The following is a 24,605-nucleotide window of genomic DNA, read 5'->3' on the forward strand; positions in this document are numbered from 1 at the left end:
TACTAAAAAAACAAAATTAGCCGGGCGTGGTGGCGCACGCCTGTAATTCCAGCTACTTGTGAGGCTGAGGCAGGAGAATCGCTTGAACCCCAGGAGGCAGAGGTTGCAGTGAGCCGAGATCACGCCATTGCAGACCAGCCTGGGAAACAAGAGCAAAAACTCCGTCTCTAAATAAATAAACTAACAAACAAACAAATAAATAAATAAAGCATATTGTTTTTAGGATATATTCAGAGACGCAAATGTGTAAAATTATACTTAAAAAGCCCATAGAGCGCCCAAGGCATCTGTATTTTTCCCATGGAAACGTTAAGAGCTAACAGCAATTCCAGAAGAAAAACTAGACCAGCACAGTCAGTGCCGCGTTACAGAAACCGAGAGAGCCAGTCAGTGCTCAGCAACAACCCGAGGTGTAACAGGGCCCTGAAAACAGGGCAAGCTGTGCCAGCCTCCCATAGGCTGGCCACTGTTTTGTTTTTAAAAAATGGTTTTCACCAAGATGTAAATTCTGTGACTCTTAAATGTTTTTATTTTTAATTTCTGCTCCCAGAAATGTTAACCTGCTTTCTGAAAAATTGGCTCCTCATCAGGAAGGCCTTTGGTTTAATAGTGACTTCTGGAAGGAGGGTGGAGAGGAAACAGTCTGCACCGGCGCCGCCCTCTTCACACTCACCCGTGCCGCCCTCTTCACACACACCCGCCGGCCCTCTTCACACACACTCACCCGCGCCGCCCTCTTCACACACACCCGCCGGCCCTCTTCACACACCCGCACCCGCGCTGCCCTCTTCACACACGCTCACCCATGCCGCCCTCTTCACACACACCCGCCGGCCCTCTTCACACACGCTCACCCGCACCGCCCTCTTCACACACCCGCACCGCCCTCTTCACACACCCACACCCGCGCCGCCCTCTTCACACACACCCGCCGGCCCTCTTCACACACCCGCACCGCCCTCTTCACACACGCTCACCCGTGCCGCCCTCTTCACACACACCCGCCGGCCCTCTTCACACACGCTCACCCACGCTGCCCTCTTCACACACACCCGCCGGCCCTCTTCACACACGCTCACCCACGCTGCCCTCTTCACACACACCCGCCGGCCCTCTTCACACACACCCGCACCCGCACTGCCCTCTTCACACACGCTCACCCATGCCGCCCTCTTCACACACACCCGCCGGCCCTCTTCACACACGCTCACCCACGCTGCCCTCTTCACACACACCCGCCGGCCCTCTTCACACACGCTCACCCACGCTGCCCTCTTCACACACACCCGCCGGCCCTCTTCACACACACCCGCACCCGCGCTGCCCTCTTCACACACGCTCACCCATGCCGCCCTCTTCACACACACCCGCCGGCCCTCTTCACACACGCTCACCTGCACCGCCCTCTTCACACATACCCACTGGCCCTCTTCACACACGCTCACCCATGCTGCCCTCTTCACACACACCCGCCGGCCCTCTTCACACACCCGCGCCGCCCTCTTCACACACACCCCCGCACCGCCCTCTTGACACACACCCGCCGGCCCTCTTGACACAGCCGCGCTGCCCTCTTCACACACACCCGCCGGCCCTCTTCACACACCCGCGCCGCCCTCTTCACACACACCCCCGCACCGCCCTCTTGACACATACCCACCGGCCCTCTTCACACACGCTCACCCATGCTGCCCTCTTCACACACACCCGCCGGCCCTCTTCACACACCCGCGCCGCCCTCTTCACACACACCCCCGCACCGCCCTCTTGACACATACCCACCGGCCCTCTTCACACACGCTCACCCGTGCCACCCTCTTCACACACACCTGCGCCACCCTCTTCACACACCCGCCGGCCCTCTTCACACATGCTCACCCACGCTGCCCTCTTCACACATGCTCACCCGTGCTGCCCTCTTCACACACACCCACGCTGCCCTCTTCACACACGCTCACCCGTGCTGCCCTCTTCACACACACCTGCGCCACCCTCTTCACACACCCGCCGGCCCTCTTCACACACGCTCACCCACGCTGCCCTCTTCACACATGCTCACCCGTGCTGCCCTCTTCACACACACCCACGCTGCCCTCTTCACACACGCTCACCCATGCTGCCCTCTTCACACATGCTCACTCGTGCTGCCCTCTTCACACACACCCGCGCCGCCCTCTTCACACACACTCACCCGCGCCACCCTTCTTCACACTCACCCGCGCCGCCCTCTTCACACACACTCACCCGCGCCGCCCTCTTCACACACACCCGCCGGCCCTCTTCACACACGCTCACCCATGCTGCCCTCTTCACACATGCTCACCCGTGCTGCCCTCTTCACACACACCCGCGCCGCCCTCTTCACACCCCCACACCGCCCTCTTGACACATACCCACCGGCCCTCTTCACACACACTCACCCATGCTGCCCTCTTCACACACACTCACCCGTGCCGCCCTCTTCACACACACCCGCGCCGCCCTCTTCACACACACTCACCCGCGCCGCCCTCCTCACACACACCCGCCGGCCCTCTTCACACACACTCACCCGCGCCGTCCTCCTCACACACACCCGCCGGCCCTCTTCACACACACTCACCCGCGCCGCCCTTCTTCACACTCACCCGCGCCGCCCTCTTCACACACACTCACCCGCGCTGCCCTCTTCACACACACTCACCCGCGCCGCCCTCCTCACACACACCTGCCGGCCCTCTTCACACACGCTCACCCGTGCCGTCCTCCTCACACACACCCGCCGGCCCTCTTCACACACACTCACCCGCGCCGCCCTCTTCACACACACTCACCCGTGCCGCCCTCTTCACACACGCTCACCCGCGCCGCCCTCTTCACACACGCTCACCCGTGCCGCCCTCTTCACACACGCTCACCCGTGCCGCCCTCTTCACACACGCTCACCCGTGCCGCCCTCTTCACACACGCTCACCCGCGCCGCCCTCTTCACACACACCCGCCGGCCCTCTTCACACACGCTCACCCGCGCCGCCCTTCTTCACCCTCACCCGCGCCGCCCTCTTCACACACACTCACCTGCGCCGCCCTCTTCACACACACCTGCCGGCCCTCTTCACACACACACCCGCGCCGCCCTCTTCACACACACCCGCCGGCCCTCTTCACACATACTCACCTGCGCCGCCCTCTTCACACACACCTGCCGGCCCTCTTCACACACACACCCGCGCCGCCCTCTTCACACACACCCACCGGCCCTCTTCACACACGCTCACCCACACCGCTCTCTTCACACACACGCACCTGCGCCGCCCTCTTCACACACACCCACCGGCCCTCTTCACACACCTGCCGGCCCTCTTCACACACGCTCACCCGCGCCGCCCTCTTCACACACACCTGCGCCACCCTCTTCACACACCCGCCGGCCCTCTTCACACACGCTCACCCGTGCTGCCCTCTTCACACACGTTCACCCGTGCTGCCCTCTTCACACACACCCACGCTGCCCTCTTCACACACGCTCACCCGTGCTGCCCTCTTCACACATGCTCACCCGTGCTGCCCTCTTCACACACACCTGCGCCGCCCTCTTCACACACACCCCCACACCGCCCTCTTGACACATACCCACCGGCCCTCTTCACACACGCTCACCCGCACCGCCCTCTTCACACACACGCACCTGCGCCGCCCTCTTCACACACACCCACCGGCCCTCTTCACACACGCTCACCCGCGCCGCCCTCTTCACACACACCTGCGCCACCCTCTTCACACACCCGCCGGCCCTCTTCACACATGCTCACCCATGCTGCCCTCTTCACACACGCTCACCCGTGCTGCCCTCTTCACACATGCTCACCCGTGCTGCCCTCTTCACACATGCTCACCCGTGCTGCCCTCTTCACACACACCCGCGCCGCCCTCTTCACACACACACCCGCGCCGCCCTCTTCACACACGCTCACCCGCCGGCCCTCTTCACACGCGCTCACCCGCGCCGCCCTCTTCACACCCACTCTGCACACACGCTCACCGGTGCCACATGAAGTACGTGCAGAGTGTGGCACCGGTGAGTGTATGTGCAGAGCAGGGAATCCAAACCAGTGTTAAAGAGTTCTCCTGTCTTGCAACTTTACACATTTGAGAGAAATTAGCATGGGAAACTTCACTTACACAAATAAAACAAAAGACCCCCCAGCACACCAACCCGTGAATCTTTCACACAATCAGCACACCACCCTGTGAAAAGGTCCTGGTAGGCTTACTTCAAGGACCCATTAGAATTTAAACAAACCAATTTTTAAAAACCTGGCAGTAGTTAAGTATAGGCCTGCGCAGTGGCTCAGGCCTGTAATCCCAGCACTCTGGGAGGCCAAGGTGGGTGGGTAACCTGAGGTCAGGAGTTTAAGACCAGCCTGGCCAACATGGTGAAACTCCATCTCTACTAAAAATATAAAAATCAGCCTGGCGTCGTGGTGGGCGCCTGCAATACCAGCTACTCAGGAGGCTGAGGCAAGAGAATCACTTGAACCCAGGAGGCGGAGGTTGCAGTGAGCCAAGATTGCACCGCTGCACTCCAGCCTGGGCAACAAGAACAAAACTCTGTCTCAAAAAACAAACAAACAAAAGTTAAGTACAAAATAAACAAAAAACCGAAAAAGATCTTATTTGGACTTGTAGGGCACACAAGCATACGCATACACACGTCTGCTCAATGAGAGTGGCACTGATTTTAAACTTTCTACCTAGCTCTACTGGGTATCCTGTGAAGGACACGGGGGTCACGAAGGCACCAGAGGTGCTGCCCCCTGCACACCCACCTCGACCGCCGCACTGTCCGATAGGCACTGGGAAGAGAATGCTTTGCTTTTGAGTGTGATCTAGACCTGGACTTGGATGACGAATGGTACTTGGGAGAACGCGATCTTGTTCGAGATCTTTTTTTGTGCTTTTTCTTTTTCTTTTCTTTCTCTTCTTCTCTCGGTGGATCTTTGCTTTTGCTCGAAGGCCTATCGGGTGGTTTAACTTCTAAAGTAGGCAGAGATCTGCCTCCAGTCAGTAGAGGGCAGGGCGTAGTGTTGGATTCCTAAGAATAAAAGGAAAATCTGGGTGTTAACAGGGAAAACAGAACACTGAAGATGTATATTTATAAAATTTCAACTTTGGGCCCCTCACACCAACAAACACAGCAACCATCCCTTCCAAAGACCCGTCTCCTCCTGTAGCTATCCAGAGTGACCTCCTTTTCACCTACCAGGATGCAAAGGGAGAAAGGGAAACCCCCTCTGGTTCCCGAGCCTTTCCACAGGCAGCACTCCCTTCCCAGCCCCCAGGCTGTGGACAGCAGGAGCCAATAAGAGGAGCAGAGTATTAGAGATGCCATGCTGGAAAAAATATGTTTCTTTTTAATAGTTTTAACTACCAGAGGAGAGATTCCTCAAACCTCCAAAATTAGGTTTTTATATGAATCTCTGCACTACTCTGACAATAATTCTTAAAGAAGGTCTAGGTTCCCCTTTGATGTTTTAAAACCTCTCCATCTGAGTGTCACATACATGCAGAAGACCATACGAATCTTCAATGCATCCTGACACATTTCCACCACAGCGCATCGGAACCAGGTCAGGAGACAGCACCCTTCAACAGTGTGGGCCTGCAGCCTGGCCCTCTTCCCCAGAAAGCTCACTCTCTCCTCAATTCACATTAAGTGAATTTTAAACTACAGCCATTAAATATTTCACACCTTTAGACACAGTGAAAAAATCTGCAATTCATCATTTAGTGCCTCAAAGAAATTCAGGTTAGGTGCTGGGGTGGGACCTAGTCTCCCAGGCTGCCCCCAGCTGCTCCCCAGGGAGAGAGCTCCAGCCCAGCCTATGGCACAGTGTGCGGGATGGCACAGTGTGTGCAGGACGGCGTCTGTGAAAGGCAAAGTGCTAAGGGGGCTTCCCTTCCTTCTTTCCTCTCCCTCGGTCTGCCGTGGCAAGGCCAACTGGCTGAGGGAAAACAAACACTACAGAAATGATTCTTCTACAGTTATGCTTCTTACTTTGGTTTTTAGATCAAAAGCAATTCAGCGGAGCCCTGGTGGGGCAGGCCCCAATTTAAGATGAGATTCCACTCGAGCTGGCTGCTTTATGATGGCACTGTGATTTCCCAGTCCTCTGTTCAGCCTCCTTGCTGTTTCCTTTTACACCATGCTCTCTAATGCCCCTCCCTGGTTGTGGGCGTGCTGCAGGCAGGAGGGCAGGGATGAATTCGGGATCTGATGGCCCTCCTATTTGGCTGCTACCAAGTTCACCACTACCAAGTTCATCTTTACGGCTCTGCCTAAATTATCTCCAGGGACACTTTGGTAAAAAAAGTCCATTTTACTGTGGGAGAGTTCTTATCAAAAAGGTCTTTCTCATTTGAAATTCTGTAAGTGTAACAATATTTTTCAGGTCTAACTTTCAAATATTTTATTGTTTTTTGGTTTGTTTTGAGGCAGAGTCTTGCTCTGTCACCGGGGTGGAGTGCAGTGGCGTGATCTCAGCTCACCACAACCTCCGCCTCCTGGCCTCAAGTGATTCTTGTGCCCCAGCCTCCTGAGTAGGTGGGATTACAGGCATATGCCATCATGTCCAGCTAATTTTTTTTTTGTTTGTATTTTTAGTAGAGAAAGGATTTTGCTATTTTGGCCAGGCTGGTCTCAAACTCCTGACCTCAAGTGATCTGCACGCCTCAGCCTCCCAAAGTGCAGAGATTACAGGCGTGAACCACCGCACTCAGCTAAAATATTTTATTGCTTACATAATTCTAACACACAAACGTCCAATGAGAAACCAAGCTCTATATCCAAGAACACCCACTCCACTCTGGCATTAGTCAGGATTTGCCCATAAGCAATGCTAAATGATCCTTTAAATTAAAAAGACAGTAAACAAAAGCCACTAAGCTTTACAACTTCAGAGGCTCAATATCCCAGCTGTGGCCTCTCCCATACACACCGACAGGGCTTCCATTCTGCAAACAGCAAAGAACAAAGGTTTGTGAGCTGAGCACATCCTCTGAGGTGAGCCCTGGGTGGGACCAGAGAAATCAGCTGAGGCACTAAAAAAATCCCAATATCCATGGACTCTAAACCAGGAGAAAGCAAGCCAGCCCCAGGGATGAAAGACGCCACTGGGAACCTCAGCACGGGCACCTGTGAGTGTTTGGGGACGTCAGAGCTGCTGCAGGTCCTTTTAATAAGGCCTGGGATTTCCCCAGGAAAACAAAGAGAAAGCTGCAGAGGAGAGTCGAGACACACACTCCACCCTCGAGTGAGGAGTCTGTTATGTGGCGAGAAGGAAGGGAAACATGTCTTTGCTGTCTTTTTCTGGTGAAGAACTCTCCTCATTTACTCTCTCTCACAAAATCACTGCACTATTTTGGCGTGTGACTGATAACACACGGCGTTAAAACAGAGGGGAGATGGAAAAACCCGGTCCCGGGCAAACGTCTGTGAAAGACAAAACCAAACGGGCGCGAGACGCCATCTGAGGCCTAGTCAAGACAAACAGGAGTGCGAGGAGTCAACTCTCCAGCTGAGTTTCTACTCCTATTTTTACTGCCAATGATTTGAACCTCTAAACTTTTTTTTTTTCCTTTATCCTAACTGATGCCTGTCTTTAATAATACTTGGCCGGGCGCGGTGGCTCAAGCCTGTAATTCCAGCACTTTGGGAGGCCGAGACGGGCGGATCACGAGGTCAGGAGATCGAGACCATCCTGGCTAACACGGTGAAACCCCGTCTCTACTAAAAAAATACAAAAAACTAGCCGGGTGAGGTGGCGGGCACCTGTAGTCCCAGCTACTCAGGAGGCTGAGGCAGGAGAATGGCCTAAACCCGGGAGGCGGAGCTTGCAGTGAGCTGAGATCTGGCCACTGCACTCCAGCCTGGGCGACAGAGCAAGACTCTGTCTCAAAAAAAAAAAAAAAAAAAAAAAAGAAAAAGAAAAAGAAAAGGTTACATGGATGTAACCTTTATTTATTTTTATTCATTTTTTTCGAGACAGGGTCTCAATCTGTTGTTGCTCAGGCTAGAATGTAGTGCTGCAATCTCAGCTCACTGCAACCTCCACCTCCTGGGCTAAAGTGATCCTCCCATCTCAGCCTCCCAAGTAGCTGTGCATCACCGCACCTGGCTAATTTTTTGTTTATGTTTTGTAGAGATGGAGTCTCACTATGTTGCCCAGGCTGGTCTCAAACTCCCAGGTTCAAGCAATCCTCCTGCCTCAGCCTCCCAAAGTGCTGGGTTTACAAGTGTGAGCTACCACATCCACTCCTCTTTCTTATAATAATTACAAAAAGTATTGACTGGATTGCCACTTTTTCCAGCTTCAAGTGCTAAAAGTGCACAAGGACTGATGCCAAACACAGCTTCCCAGAAACCACAGCTGCCTTTGAGATGCAATTTTAATATTCCAGCAAAAATGATCAAAAGCGAAGTCATGTTTGAGTGTAGGGGGGCAGACATACATTGGTTCAGGTAGAGTCGAGGACAAAGCAAAGAACTTCTGAAAAATGGTCATTTATGAGAGCATTAAAAGCTGACTGCCTGCCACTTTTGTAACATTGGAAAACAACATTGATTAGTCCCCCTTTATCACAATGAAGTATTTGGCAACAAACTAGCACACGAACTAGCAACTATTATTTCCTACTGTGGCAAAACCAATTGCTCAAAAGCAGACCGACTGTGTATCTGATTGTATTGGAAAATAAAAGAAATCTTATTTCTGAAGGGCGTTACATTAACTATGAAATGGGCCAATCCCACGGACGGATGGCGAACACTAAAGCGTCCTCTCCATCCCTCCACCCAGCCCCACTGCCCTACCGTCTCCTGGCCAGGTGCGTCCTCCCACCCCTGCCCCCACTCTGCTCCAGCGCCCCCCGCCCCGCAGCCACACTCTTTCAGCGGAAATGCAGCTCTCAGGCTCATGCTCACTTATTCTGGCGTCCCAGGCTCTCCACAACTGGCCTCCCATTGTCATACCCGTTCTGCCTGAGAACGTGTCTTCCCGAGTGGGGCCACCTGTCCTTTACCACTTGTGGGTCTTTGGTCCTCGTGGGTCCTCAGTATTCTGTAAGCTCCTCAAGGCCTTGCCTGAGCCCTAGGTCCCGGAGCTGCCACTCTCCTCCTGGCTGTGCTGTCCTGATGGAAATGCCCATGTGTGAACAGCAACAGCTCAAATGCTGTCACGGTCACTGGTGAACAAGCAAGCTTCTAATGCATATCCCAAAGTGCCTCAGCACCTAGCACACAGCAGATTCAGCAAACACAGGCAGGTTTCAGTTCCTATTTCCTTGTCAAACTCTTACTGGAATCATAAACTTGGCAGGATCTGTAACTTGAAGACATCTATGGGCTGGGCGCAGTGGCTCATGCCTGTCATCCTAGCATCTTGAGAGGCCAAGGTGGGAGAATTGCTTGAGGCCAGGAGTTCAAGACCAGTCTGGGCAACATAGCAAAATCCCATCTCTACCAAAAATACAAAAAACATTTAGCTGGGCGTGGTGGCAAGTGCATGTAAGTCCCAGCTACTTTGAAGGCTGAGGTAGGAGGACTGCTTCAGGCCGGGAGGTCAAGGCTGCAGTGAGCTGTGATGGTACCACTGCATTCTAGCTTGGGCGACACAGTGAGACTCTCTCAAAAAAGAAAAAGAAAAAAATTTGTGGAATCCAAGAAATCATCCTGTAATCTGTTGCTACTATGTAAATGACTGCATGACAAAAGGGGTTCAATGAAGACTTCTGCCTTCTCTTCATCCTGGATTAAGAACACACACTAGGAATGAAAAGAGAATATATGTGATATGGACAGGAGGCAGGGAAATACTGGCGAGGGCTTCACACTCAAGCCTGGACCCATGGCCCAAAGTGAGAACTATCCCTGTTTTCCTGCCTGAATGTTGCCTTTTGGCCTGTTCTGCCCCCTATCCTGTGCCCATAAGAACTCCAGACTCCAGACTCAGGGGACACACACAGAAGAGGGATGCGTCTGAGCGAAGAGAGGATACAAAGCAGCTGGATGTCGGAGAGGAGTTTGGCTGAGGATGGCCAGACTCCAGGGGAAAGTTATCTTCCTGCTGTAACCCCTTGTCAGCTTCCCTTTCTGCTGAGACCACTTCCACAGCTCAGTAAAGTCCTCCACATTCATCATCCTTTAATTTGTTCGTGTGACCTGATTCTTCCTGGACGCTGGACAAGAACTCAGGTACCAAGAGGGCAGGGTGTAAAGGCTGTCACCCTGGCCCTCCAGAGCTGATTAACACTCAACGCTGACTGTAACACACGCTTTCTGGGGCTCCAGGGGTCACAGACACCCCCTCCTGGACGGCAAAGCTAAGAGCATTGTAATGTGCTTGGAGGATGCCGTGAGGCCAGCGCCGAGCCTGCTCCCGCTAGACAGGAGCGTTCCTTTGCTCTGGTTCCCGCACCTGTCCGTTCATGTGGTCCCTCCTGTAAGAGATTGAGTGGCGGCCGAGTAAACGAGCCACCCCCTTTGTGAGTCCTGGGAAGGGGTCGAGGGAACTCTCCAGTCTCATATGCAGGTTTATAGGCACTATTTTTGCATATGCTTTTATAAATTTTATACTCCACTGGAAAAATTTAGAGTACTGCCAATATCTTTCCATGCCAATAGGCACACTTTAGGACATCATTTACAACTGTATCTGAATACGTAAAATCACCTCTCCTAACGATCAAGGGGACTGAACAGGAACACATACGCAGAAAGATTGAGTACAAATGGGAATTCAGCACGTCGTAAAGAAGGCTCTGTGAGTCACTGAGGAAAAGATGTATGACTTAGTGAATGTGTTGCATCTAGTGACATGCTCCTCAAACTGAAATTAATTCCAAGTGTGGCAGGTCAAAAGCATACCAGAGCAAAAAAAGTTTGTGACACTGATGGTAAACAGCTAACATGAAGCAGCATAGACAAAGAAAGGGCCCTTCCTGGGCCCGGAAGAAACACAGGCCCAGGCTAAGGGAAAGTCAGTTCAAAAGGCAGCAGACAATGCCAAGAAACATCAGCAAAGTGGCCGGGCGCAGTGGCTCAGGCCTGTAATCCCAGCACTTTGAGAAGCTGAGGCGGGCAGATCACAAGGTCAAGAGATCGAGACCATCCTGGCCAACATGGTAAAACCCTGTCTCTACTAAAAATACAAAAACTAGCTGGGCGTGGTGGCATGCGCCTGTAGCCCCAGCTACTTGGGAGGCTGAGGCAGGAGAATAACTTGAATCCGGCAGGCAGAGGTTGCAGTGAGCCAACTGAGCCGAGATCGCGCCACCGCACTCTAGCCTGGGCGACAGAGTGAGACTCCGTCTCAAAAAAAAAAAAAAAAAAGAAGACATTAGCAAAGTGACTCACTATTACTTATCATTAAATATGTAAGTTAAAGCAGATGCTGCTTTCCCACCAAAAGGCTGATGGTAACCAATGCCGACAGGGGCATGAAGAAACAGTTCTCATACTCCATGGGGGCAAATAAAACTGCTACAATCCCTTCAGAGGTCAATTGAGCAGTATCTTAAGTTAAAAAAGGAATTCCATGGTGAGGATTTCCCCCATGAGTGCACTCACTGGAGTACACAAGACACAGAACACAGATCGGGTGATCGGCATTGTTCACAAAGACAGACCTGAGACGTGGCTCACATTTCCCACAGCAGGGGAGGGGCACACACAGAGCGGGTGATTAAACTACTTACAGTCATTCGGTCAATAAATATCTACCAAGTGCCTGTCACACACCAAACATACTGTGAGCACTGATAACAGAAGGACCTCTACTGTAAGTGAAAGGCGATGTCAGAAAAATACGTAGGGCACGATCCCGTAACTGTGAGGTTTACATCTCTACATACATGAATCGAATTGAGCTTCTCCCCTCAAGGATTCACAGGAAACAACGGGGGGGCATACACACGACGGAGCATCATTCAACCGTCAAAAGGAAGGGGGTCCAATGCGGCTGCCGCATGGCTGGACCGGAGGACACCACGCTAGGTGAAGTCAGCCAGGCACAGAAGCACAGACACCGCAGAATCCCGCTCACACGCGGTCCGCAGGAGTCCCCTTCAGAGGCTGAAAGCAGGTGGGTGTCAGGGCTGGGGGAGGGGAGAGCGGGGAGTTACTATTTAATGGCTAAAGAGTTTTGGTTTTAGAAGGTGGACATTCTGGGAATGGATGGGTGGTTAACGGTTGCACAGTGTGAATACACTTAATGCCAGCATAAACGGCACAGTTAAAAAAGGTAAAATGGTAACCTTTATGTTAAAAACTCAAACTACAGAAGGGAGAGAGTTGAATTTTAAAAAGTGCCATTTCCACAGGAATTAAAAAAAATACACAAGAAGGAAAGGACCTTTTTCTCTTTTATACCTTTCTGTAGCATTTGAACTTTAAAAATCATATGTATACATCACTTTTATAAAAAGCAAAGTAAAGACAGGGAAGTGACTGTCCTTCAGGCACACAGCTGCACTGTGGCTGTTTTTAGTTAACTTTAAGGTGACAGTAAAATTCCTGCCATGTTACGCCAGGCCTTGTATAAGGGAGTGTCCTCATGCCACCCTGCAGAGTCAGCCTGAGCTAGCCATGGCTCCAACAGACCTGGGGGTGCCATGAGCCTCCTGGTGCTGATGCGCCCTCAGCCACGCTGGCTCCCTCACCCAGGGTGTGCGGTGGCCAAACATGGTTTTGTCTCAAGTCCTCCTGGACTCCGAGAATTTCACAACTACATAGCTGGGTCAAATGTCTCAACATCAGTGAGCAAAGTAGATGCTAGAATACTTAGTAAAGTCAAGGGTAACCTGTCCCAGAAGTTGTTTTAGGCTAAAAATATTTTTGAGTTTGAATTTTATTTGTGACAATTGCCAATTTAATTACAGGTATTTTTGTTTCAGAAGCAATTAAAGACATTTATCATCATTTGCTACAACCATTACACTTTTGTTGAAATGGCTTGGTAGCTGTAATCTGCGCGCACACACACACACACACATATCCAGGGAGAGCATTCTAGTGATTTAAACACTCGTTTCTATGTTCTATAGATTCAAAAACCAATGCTTGCAAACAGGAGAGGTGAGAGAAATGTACGTATAAAAATAAATAGGACAGATCGAGACCTTCTTGGCTAACATGATGAAACCTCGTCTCTACTAAAAATACAAAAAAATTAGCCGGGCGGGGTGGCGGGCACCTGTAGTCCCAGCCACTCAGGAGGCTGAGGCAGAAGAATGGCGTGAACCCAGGAGGCAGAGGTTGCAGTGAGCTGAGACTGTACCACTGCACTCCAGCCTGGGTGACAGAGTGAGACTCCGTCTCAAAAAAACAAATAAATAAAATAAAATAAATAAATAGGACAAAGGCCTAAGCTGTAACGTATCTTGTGTTAATAAGGAAGTAATTCTGGTTGCTGTGATGTGGAACTACAGCAGACTGGGAAAAACTGGGTTAGTGATAAATTACAGTTGTGACTGAATTTCACTGGAAATTTTATTACAACATACAGATACAGTCATGTAACATAATTGGTTAAAGTATTCTCACGAATGTCTTTCGATGAACCCCTTTATCTACTGCACAAATGACATCAAAACATGATAACCCGTACGCCACTGCAACAGGTCCCTTACTTTCTTAAATTCCCTTCCCTTCTTGCCACATGCATATTTTCATGGCTGTAATCCCAGAAGTGGATGTATTTTATATTGTGCTTCTCTTGCTTATCACATCAGAAGCGTTTTCTGTGTGGCTACAAGCGTCCTCATGATCATTTTTGTTGTTGTGTATTTCATCCCCTTATTGCTGCAGAATATCTTCTTTTTTTTTTTTTTTGAGACAAAGTCTTACTCTGTCACCAGGCTGGAGCACAGTGGCGTGATCTCAGCTCACTGCAACCTCCATCTCCCGGGTTCAAGCGATTCCCCTGCCTCAGTATCTGGAGTAGCTGGGACTACAGGCGCGCAACACCATGCCTGGCTAATTTTTTGTATTTTAGTAGGGACGGAGTTTTAACATGTAGGACAGGATGGTCTCAATCTCCTGACCTTGTGATTCACCAGCCTTGGCCTCCCAAAGTGCTGGGATTACAGGCGTGAGCCACCATGCCTGGCCATCCTTTTTTTTTGAGATGGAGTCTCGCTCTGTTGCCCAGGCTGGAGTACAGTGGCCGATCATGGCTCGCTGCAACCTCTGCCTGCCAGGTTCAAGAGATTCTCCTGCCTCAGCCTCCCGAGTAGCCGGGGTTACAGGCATGCTGCCACTATGCCCAGCTAATTTTTTGTATTTTTAGTAGAGACGAGGTTTCACCATGTTGGCCAGGCTAAGCTCGAACTGCTGGCCTTCAGGCGATCCACCTGCCTTGGCCTCTCAAAGAGCTGGGATTACAGGTGTGAGTCACTACACCCAGCCAAGAAATCCTATTAAAGCTAAGGAATGACCACAGATCCTTTTGCCATAACTGGCTGAAGTGAGGAGCCAGGAGGCAGCCCCGACTCTGAAGAGCTGTGGAAAGGCTGTGAGATGGTGTCCTGCGGGGCTGCTGGGGGTTCCCATCTTCCCTGAAAATGTTCATTTCTGGGACTGGCAAGTCGAACAGCTCAGAAGACTGGGCACCACCGACCTGTGGAGCTGAGGCTACAGTGGGTGGCCCGAGCACTCAGGAATCAGGGGCAGGAGCCCACCCTGTGGCACTCGGGGACTTGACAGGGTCACACAGACTCATCTTCTCTGCTCCTCTTATCTAACTCTCCCCTCCCTGCTCATCATATTATTTCTGAGGCCTCCCGCCAGATGTGAGGGGATTTCAGACTGATTCCCAAAACAGGAAAGCTGATTCAGCCTTCCGCATCATTTCAAACGTCTGAGCCCAGAATGTTGTTGCCACAGAAAAAAAAGCAGAGTGACAACAAGCAGAGTGACTTCAAGCAGAGAATCAGTTTTGAATAATGGTCCTGGACTCTTAGAAATGTCAGCATAATTAAAGTGAAAGGCTCATTCTATACTATGGGAAAAAAAGAGCTACAAAAGCCATGTGGGGCCACTTGGAGCAATGTGACTGCGGCCTGCAAGGAAGTGATGTGCCATCGGCGGGCACTCTGAGCAATGTGACTGCGGCCTGCAAAGGAAGTGCTGTGCCATCGGCGGGCACTCTGCGTGCGGCGCTGTTTCCCGGGAGAAGCCCTTCATGAGTATCAGGGTAGAGCGGTCACCACATCTGCAGACGACTCTCAGAGAGGGCGAGCATGCGTGGGTCAACGTGCCCACGTACAGATGAGTGAGCATGCGCATGCAATTGCCTGGGCACTGGGGGCATCTTTCCATTCTTTCCAATTTTTTGAAGGTTTGAAAACTTTTCAAAAAGTAAAATTCCCGGAGTTACTACCTTTTTTATTCTTTCCAACTTTTATTTATTTCATCAGCCAGGCAGTGAGCACAGTAGCTAATAGGGAGGTTTTTCATCTTCACCTTCCTCACTCCCTCCCTCCCCACTCAATGAGGCCCTCATGTCTGCTGTTCTCTTCTCTGTGTCCATGTGCCCTCAATGTTTAGCTACCACTTATAAGTGAGAACATGTGGTGTTTGATTTTCTGTTCCTGTGTTCATTCATTTTTTTTAGGAGAGAGATTAGGTTGAGAAAGATTTTATAAAAAGATTTTTTAAGTGCTCTTGAAATAACATAAAACCACAACTTTTAGCTGTTGTCTAATTGTAGATCTAAACCTATTCTAATATTATAGTTCAAATGTTAAGTCAGCTTTTAATTCATCTACAATTATAGGACTAATTATTAAAATGCCCAGTTTTGTCACAGTTTATCGACACAAAGACAATCCTCCTTTAATCCTCAAAGGATGTGTCCTACTTTATTATCTTTCTTACTTTAAAAGAGTTATGTCTCCAAAATGCTCCTAAACTCCCCAAAGAATTTCTGGATATTCCTGTAGTTTAAATACAAAATGAAATTCAGAGACAGAACTGCTATAAAAAATATAAAATTAAACTTAAAAGATTCTAAATTGATGTGACTAAAAAAAAAAAGCAGCGTTTTTGCTGAATATGATTAATTATTGTACTGCTGCTGCTGAAGGCATCAGTGTTTCCTGAAGGCCTCTGGTCTCAGACACCCATGTGAGCAATCCCCCTGGCACAGGAGCCAGTGCCTACTGAAGGCCTCTGTTCTGAGCACCTTCCCTTGGCGCAGGAGGCTTGTAAGGCAGCCATGTGACAACCCCCACGTAAGGCCATATCCCTGCTCACACCACTGAGGAAGGAGCCACGTACTCCCGGAGTCTGTTCTCTTAACTCCCTCTTCCTTTTTCTCTTTAATTAAAGTGCTGACATTGATACAGACGATGGCAAAAGGATTTCTGCCCTAAGTGTGAGCTCAGTACTGGTGCTGCCGCAGAGGCGGGGCTCCAGGGAAGTGTGTCCACCACATTTCCCCAGCAGGACCCATGGGAGTGACTCCCCAGGCCCTCCTGCGTGCCCCTAAGGGCAGCCGTGAAGCAGAGGCCCCCCCGAAATCGCAGGCAGTATTTGCTGTTTATGTGAACGTGCACTTATGGGGGAAACTCTTGTCAAATTCTTAGATTCACAGCTATAAAGCAAAAGCCAGCCAACCCACATAGGAAGGAAGAGCTGGGGGCTCACATCCTTCACTCAGGCCAGAGACTAGGGCAGCCGGAGGGAGACACATCCTCCCTGCTTCTACGTACCACGCAGCCCTGCAAATACCAGTGTGGGATTTCTTTACTATACCTCAACACTGAAAGGACTCTCCTCAATTTTCCCAGCTTCTGCTTCCGGCAGAGGATTTTTGAGGGTCTGTAAAAATAATGCCGCTTTCCTTTTACGTTCTGCTTGAAGCTGTTTCTCTTTTGACTCCTTAGACGCCTGGGCCAGCTTTTCCCGGGCAGCAGCTGCGAGGCGATCTTCCAGCTTTTGCTTTGCTTAAGGAATAAACAAAGAAAAAAGAGAAGTTTAGAGCAAGCAGTATTTTATCTGATCTTAATTTTCACAGGTTGCAAAAGCGTCATACGATGCAGTCAGTTAAAGTTTCTGAGTAGGTACATACATCAGACAAATCAAATTTTGAAAGAATTAGTTTATAACGTGCCTTTTTCCGGATATTTTACTTTTAGAGTTAGAAGGCTGATGAGAGAGACTCTATACTAATGAAAGCTGGAATAATGAAAACCTCAGAATGGCTCTCAACATATATCCAAAATATTCACACCAGGCAATGAATACTCTATGAGAAGTGTTTTATTCCAAATGGTCCGACAGTTGGTTAGTTTACACACAGGAAGTACAGATTCAGATGTACAGGCATGAGTACAAGTTTGCTTAGGGAGAACACCACAGCACAATGGAAGTTCTTGATGGTGGATTGTGGTTGAAAAATGGCCTTTTTTTTTTTTTTTTTTTTTGGAGACAGAGTTTTGCTCTTGCTGCCCAGGCTGGAGTGCAATGGCGCGATCTCGGCTCATTGCAACTTCTGCCTCCTGGGTTCAAGCGATTCTCCTGCCTCAGCCTCCCAAGTAGCTGGGATTATAGGCGTGCACCACCATGCCTGGCTAATTTTGTGTTTTTAGTAGAGACGGGGTCTCACCATGTTGGCCAGGCTGGTCTCTAACTCCTGACCTCAGGTGATCCACCCACCTCAGCCTCCCAAAGTGCTGGGATGACAGGCAGGAGCCACCACGCCCGGCCTGAAAATTGGCCTCTTTTAAATGTTGCTTGATCTGAATGTGTGTGCATAGGAAAAGCAATTTAAGAAAATCAGTTAGAATAGATAACAACCACAATGCAGCAACCATTATTTGACTGCTTTAATGCAGAACAGAATTTATTTTGGAGTCAGGATGGGAAGACTATATGCTGTCCCCATGCTGCTGGCTGTGGCCCATGAAGATGAGCTGCAGCCCGAAAACCAGCTGGGTACACACCACCTTCAAGGGCCCAATGGTTCTGTCGGGAGGCAGCCTCACGAAAGGGCATCTCCTAGTTTGGTTCCTGAGCTGGGAAGCAAGGCTGAGCCTTTGACCCTGGGGCTGCCAGCCAAGCGCAAAGTGAGCCTCCATTAATGCATTCCACTGTGGCGCATGAGGGCTAAGACGGCCAACTCAGTTTCTTCGAAAACAAACTGCCAACGGCACTGCATTTGAGGTTCAGTGAAGAGCAGAGCTCATTCCTCTAACAGAGAACGTTTCAAAACCTCAGACATGTTACACAACTCCCAAATGGGTCTGATTTCCAAAGGCTTCAGATTCTAGTTGGCAGCCTCGAGATTTTTTGGCTTAGCAGATAAATCTTATATTTATGTATTTCCTTTCTTTCAAGAAGTTTAAAAGCTATCAACAAACCTTGCTTTGCTTCTAGCTCCTCCTGGGTAAGTTGAGGCTTCTTCTCCTCAACAACTACACAGGGTGGGGCAACTGCTGGGTTAGTGTTTGCAGCACTACTAGAACTTTCTTGGCCTTCTTTGCTTTCTTCATCATCATCACTGTCATCATCTAGCTTAACACGATTTTTTTCCAGGGGAAGCAGATCATTTTCTTTGGCCTTGATTGCAAAGCTTATTGGAGCAAAGGAAGCTATTGAGGAAAGGTGAGAATTACGATACATGTTACAGAGTGGAAATCTTTGCAGGCCCTGCTACCCACCTGAGCATAGGCTGCTGGGAAGGGGATGACCAGCATGGAGCCACATCATACACAGGGTCTCTAGTGGGGATGCCGTGCCATCAGAGCAGACCTGGACAGACGTGCACTGCACGGCGCGGGGCTCGGGCAAGCCCCTGAACTGTGCTGTGAGAACGGCACTGACTGGGGACTGCATGGCAAGGGCACACTTGCTGATGCCAGGGCCAGTCACCTGCAATTTTAAATGGCCAATTCTTGTCATTTCGCTCTCTCTCTCTTTTTTTTTTTGAGATGGAGTCTCACTCTGTTGCCCAGGCTGGAGTGCAGTGGCACCATCTTGGCTCACTGCAACCTCTACCCCCCAGGTTCAAGCGATTCTCCTGCCTCAGCCTCCCGAGTAGCTGGGACTACAGGCGCCCGCCACCACGCCTGGCTAAATTTTTGTATTTTTAGTAGAGACGGGGTTTCACCATGTTAGCCAGGATGGTCTTGATATCCTGGCCTTGTGATCCACCCGCCTCGGCCTCCCAAAGCGCTGGGATTACAGGCGTGAGCCACTGTGCCCGGCCTCATTTTTCTTTAAAAAAAAAAAAAAAAAAAAAGCTCACGGCTCAGCATATATCTAAATTTGCTTCAGGAGGCATATGATGTGACTCCACTATCAACAGGTCTCTTTCAAAAATTCCCCATGACATAAAATAGCCTTTTCTTACAAAGCAAAAATTACAGAATCCATGCCTTTATTCAGCAAACATTTTTACCTACTTTGTGACAGGCATTATGTTAGACCATTTTCCACACCTGTAAGAAAATTTCAAACCCAGCGTAACAAAAATTTAGAAGCAATCCCTCCTCCTAGAATATCCAGACAGTTTAATTTAAGGGAAATATGGAGGCCCTGAAGAAAAAAATCATCTTCCCTGCCCCACCACTCAATGAACACAGAGTCCCTTTCTCTTTCAGATGCTGTGATAAAGTTAGCTCTTGACAGGAGCTAACTGGTTGCAGTAAGATACAGTATTTTAAAAAACCATTAGTTGTTATTTATGAAGAATATTCAAGTAACCCACAATGAAGGGGATGCTAAGTGCACCACAAACCAGGTGACTGAGAGGCAGCTTGTAGAAGGGCTGCAACTTCTGTTTGTGATGCCGCCTCTTCGGCACACGGTGGGCCACCTGGCTGGCCCCTGGAGGAGGTCCTCTTGCTTTAGCATTTTACAGCTTCAAACCCGTGTGTGATGTGAAGTAGACAGTTATGTATGTGATAGCCCGGACCCTCTGAAATATAACCACTTTTCATCAGCAACTGCCTCAAGGGACAGGGCACACACCAAGATACTAATACCGGGAGAGCAGTATTTTATAACGTCAAAATAAAAAGGAGCAGGGCCGGCAGCTGAAGCCAGATGATGAGCACGTGTGTGGGGCATGAGCGGTCATTATGTGATATTCTGTTTTCACACGTTTGAGATTTTCCATAAGAAAGAAAAAAACTGGCCGGGCACAGTGGCTCATGCCTGTAATCCCAGCACTTTGGGAGGCTGAGGCGGGTGGATCACAAGGTTAGGAGTTCAAGACCAGCCTGGTCAACATTGTGAAATCCTGTCTCTACTAAAAATATACAAATTAGCTGGGTGCGGTGGCGGGTGCCTGTAATCCCAGCTACTTGGGAGGCTGAGACAGGAGAATCACTTGAACCTGGGAGGCAGAGGTTACAGTGGGCTGAGATCACACCACTGCACTACTCCAGCCTAGGCGACAGAGTGAGATTCTGTCTTGAAAAACAAAAGACAGAACAAAACAAACAAGGGGCTAGACTAAAACATATCACAAAATGATTTAATAACAATTATTTCCAAACCATCTCCCCAAATTAGAAAAATATGCAATCAACAAATAAGAGTATTAAGATGAAAGCTTCTGGAACACTTTCTAGTGATGCTTATTTCATTTTACATTTTATTTTCTTAATTTTTTTTGAGACAGGGTTTCACTGTATTGCCCAGCCTGCAGTGCAGTGGTGCAATCATAGCTTATTGCAGTCTTGACTTCCTGGTCTCAAGCAATCCTCCTGCCTGAGCCTCCTGAAGTCCTGGGATTACAAGCATGAGCAACTGTGCCCAGCCTCAAGTAGACATTTTTTTGCTTTTTTGAGACGGAGTCTCACTCTGTCACCCAGGCTGAAGTGCAAAGGCACGATCTCAGCTCATTGCAACCTCTGCCTCCCAGGTTCCAAGCGATCCTCCTGCCTCAGCCTTCCGAGTAGCTGGCATTACAGGAGCTCGCCACCATGCCCAGCTAATTTTTTGTATTTTTAGTAGAGATGGGTTTCACCATGTTGGCCAGGCTGGTCTCCAACTCCTGACCTCAGGTGATCCACCTTGTCTGGCCTCTCAAGTAGACATTTTAAAGCTAGTATATATACACACCAAACACAAAGCCAAAACCACAGCTACTCACACTAGGAGTGGCCTATGGCACACGGCCCACAGGCTTCCCTTACTCAGCCTTTACAGCTCTACAGGACGGACACTGAGAGGCTTGCCATTTTACAGATGGGAAAACAGAGGGTGAAAAGATGAAGTAAGTTTCTCATGGTACCTCAGGTCAGGGCAGGGAATCAGGAATTACTTCTTTATGTGCAATTTTTCAATCACAAAATTGTTGCTTCTGCCTAGCATCTTCCTTGCAGATCACATGACAGCACATGGAAAGCATGTCCTACTGCTTCAGCGAGTGGTCTCACACTGCATTCCAAATAAACCCAGTTCCTTCCCAAGGCCCCATGTCCCTGCGAGACCGGGGCCATAGATCCACGTTTGCACTGCCCCTCACCTCTGCTGCTGGCCTGCCCTCTGCCTGAGAGCTGCCTGCTCTTCTCCTGTCCCTTTCACATCCTTCAAGGATCAGCCCCTTCGATGCCTCCTCAGACAGGCCTGCCCAACCTCTTTCCTGCACACCACTCACTATGATTTGCATTCAGGCGATGACAGTCCACTATCTCCCAGGCGGTGGAGGACGGGACCCAGCGGGGACAGACGCACGGCTGACATGGCATTGGGCACCCGAGTGACCCTCCATCTTCCGCAGCAAATGGGTTTCTGCTTTTTAGCTAACAACTCTTACTGCTAACTTCTGACTTCAAAAGTAATATACATTTTCCATGGGAAATTTTGAAAACATATGAGCGAAAAGATCAACTGCAATCCCAATATGGAAAAAATCATCTGAACGTCATCGGTGGATCCTCGGCCGAAGTGTACAATGGTGCACGGGTGAAAAACAGGGGCACAGCTCCTCGTTTCATAACCTGCTACTTTCACTTAATAAGCAACTCCTTTTTTTTTTTTTATTTGAGATGGAGTTTCGCTCTTCCACCCAGGCTGGAGTGCAGTGGCGCGATCTAGGCTCACTGCAACCTCCACCCTACAGTTTCAAGCGATTCTCCTGCCTCAGCCTCCCAATTAGCTGGGATTACAGGTGGCTGCCACCACACCTGGCTGATTTTTGTATTTTTAGCAGAGACAGGGTTTCACCATGTTGGCCAGGCTGGTCTCAAACTCCTGACTTCGTGATCTGCCCCCTTCGGCCTCCCAAAGTGCTGGGATTACAGGGATGAGCCACTGCATCTGGCCCCAGCAACTCCTTTCTTTACTGTGTAGACATGTTTCTGTGTCAACTCAGACCACTTAGCAAAAAGTAGTATGGACATGCCAATTCACAATTTACCATAACTGCTTCCAAGTTTTTTTTTTTTTTTTTTTTAAAAACAAACATGCCCTACAATGAATATCCACGTATAGACATCTTGGTAAAACACGTTTCTAGGAGTAGAAGGTCATTTTCATTTAAAATTCAGTCCATATTACTGGGTTGTATCAACTTACACTTCAAAATCAGTACTCCCACTGCCCACAGCCTATCACTGTTACTTTTTTTAAACTTTATCAATTTGAGAGGCAAAAAATAAAAACCTATTAATGAGGATACATTGAAAAAATATATTTACTGGCCATCGATTTTTCTTCTTTTTGGAACCATCTTTTCATGTCCTTTGTCTATTTCTCTAGGTCAGTGACTCTCTTTTCTTATTGATTTATAAAAGCTCTTTCTATAGTAAGGATGTTAACCTTTATTTTTATGTGTTAGCAATTACTGCCATTTCTGTATTTCTCTTTTAACTTTATTCAGGCCAAGCCCCCATTAGACCTACTAATCTATCCCCATGATTTACGGCTTCAGTTCTTAGACACTTCTTTCCAGCTCCAAAATTATTTCAAAAAATTACCTTTATATTTTTCTACTTTTCTAGTTTTATTTTTTACATTTAAATACTGGATTTATATGGAATTATGGTTGTCAAATATGTGATGTCTTATTATTTTTCAAAACGGAGAGCCTGTTTTTCCACATCAATTACTGTTATACTAAAGAAGTTTCATCATAAAAACATGAGAGAATGTTGCTGCTTTCTCAGCATCTGAGAAAGCCATTCATCTGTTAATATGATAAACTATACTAGAAGATCTTCTCATTTTGTGACATACTGGGATTCCCGGAACAATCCTACTTGCTCATAACTTATTACTATTTTCATACATAGCTGAATTCAGTTTCATATCTTAACATCTATACTTGTAAGTGATCATGGTCTACAGATTGCCAAGCTTTGAGAGCTTCATTCTTTTCCATCTTTCTTAATGCTCTGGAGTGGCTATAATGATGTAGGCATTCTATTTCTTAAGGGTGAATTAACTTGACCTTTAATTTGTCTTGGCTGACTGCCTGGGTTTAGAGGTATTTCACTAACCAATTATTTTCAAAATTCTTTCAGGTCTATAGATCTATGTCGGTTCCTTATTTATGAAATAATTTCCGCAACTCATGTTTTCTTAGAAAACAGTATTTTTCACTGATTTTCAAGTTCATTCAAATTTGAATATATGTTCTTCATATACTTTAAAGATACCTATAATTTTTTTCCTCTGTCACACACGCTGGAACGCAGTAGCGTGGTCTTGGCTCACTGCAACCTCCGTCTCCCAGGCTCAAACAATCCTCCCACCTTAGCCTCCAAGTAGCTGGGAGCACAGATGTGTGCCACCAAGCCTGGCTAATTTAATTTTTTTGTAGAGACATGGCCTCATGATATCGTCCAGGCTGGTTTCTACCTCCCAGGCTTAAGTGATTCTCCCACTTCACAGCCTCTGTGAGGAGCTGGGGCTACAGGCATGCGCCACCATGCCTGGCTACATTTTTGTAATTTTAGCAGAGACGGGGTTTTGTCATGTTGCCCAGGCTGGTCTCGAACTCTTGGACTCAAGCGATCTGCCTGCCCTGGCCTCTCAGTGTGCTGGGATTATGGGCGTGAGCCACCACACTCCACAGCAATTTATTTCTAAGCAATCTTTTCCACGTCTGATTATAAGTAGCGCAAGTTTTATAATATTTTCAGTTTTGTAGAATACAAATTAGAGACTTAAAGATTTTTCTCCTGTTACACAGAAGTCTGTTTCAGAGATGCCCATATGCCTGGAGGCTCAGCTGTGTCTCCCGAACTTCGGAATCTCTGTGGGCGCAATGCCATTTCTGTCTCCGCATCTATTCAAAGAGAGGCTGGCCTGTGCTTTTGAGAACTGAGAGTTAGCATGAGTTTTGTCAGATACTGAGTAGATCTCTGTTCAAGTGTCTCAGGCTTGGGTGGATGGAGACGGGAAACTTCTGGGTGTGCTGTTTTGTCTGCCAGGTGCCAGGACAATCAGGGAGGTGTGGAGAAGGCCATGCTGGTTGGCAGCAGCCTTGTGCGCAGGGCTGCTCCTCTGCGAGCCCCACAGCTGGCAGGGGTCAGGCGCCTTCCCTGGGCTCACAACCCCTCTCCACGCTCCATAGCTGGCTGTGTCAGGCGCCTTCCCTGTGCTTACAAAC

At 48.9% G+C, this 24,605-nt stretch overlaps 1 protein-coding gene across 3 annotated transcripts in view; it reads right to left on the reverse strand.

Moving 5' to 3' along the window:
• SFSWAP (splicing factor SWAP) overlaps positions 1 to 24,605 on the reverse strand; it is a 96,068-nt gene that overhangs the window by 20,769 nt on the left and 50,694 nt on the right. For 2 of the 3 annotated variants that reach the window (XM_010378563.2, XM_010378565.1), the window contains exons 12-14: positions 18,400 to 18,630; positions 16,793 to 16,983; positions 4,809 to 5,074 (exon numbers count right to left, since the gene is read on the reverse strand). In XM_010378563.2, the coding sequence (XP_010376865.1) occupies positions 4,809 to 5,074; positions 16,793 to 16,983; positions 18,400 to 18,630 (688 nt within the window). The remainder of the gene's footprint in view (positions 1 to 4,808; positions 5,075 to 16,792; positions 16,984 to 18,399; positions 18,631 to 24,605) is intronic. The other variant, XM_010378564.2, reaches the window with a different exon arrangement.

Source organism: Rhinopithecus roxellana, chromosome 10 (genome assembly GCF_007565055.1).
Source record: "Rhinopithecus roxellana isolate Shanxi Qingling chromosome 10, ASM756505v1, whole genome shotgun sequence".
In the NCBI taxonomy this organism is placed as follows: domain Eukaryota; kingdom Metazoa; phylum Chordata; class Mammalia; order Primates; family Cercopithecidae; genus Rhinopithecus; species Rhinopithecus roxellana.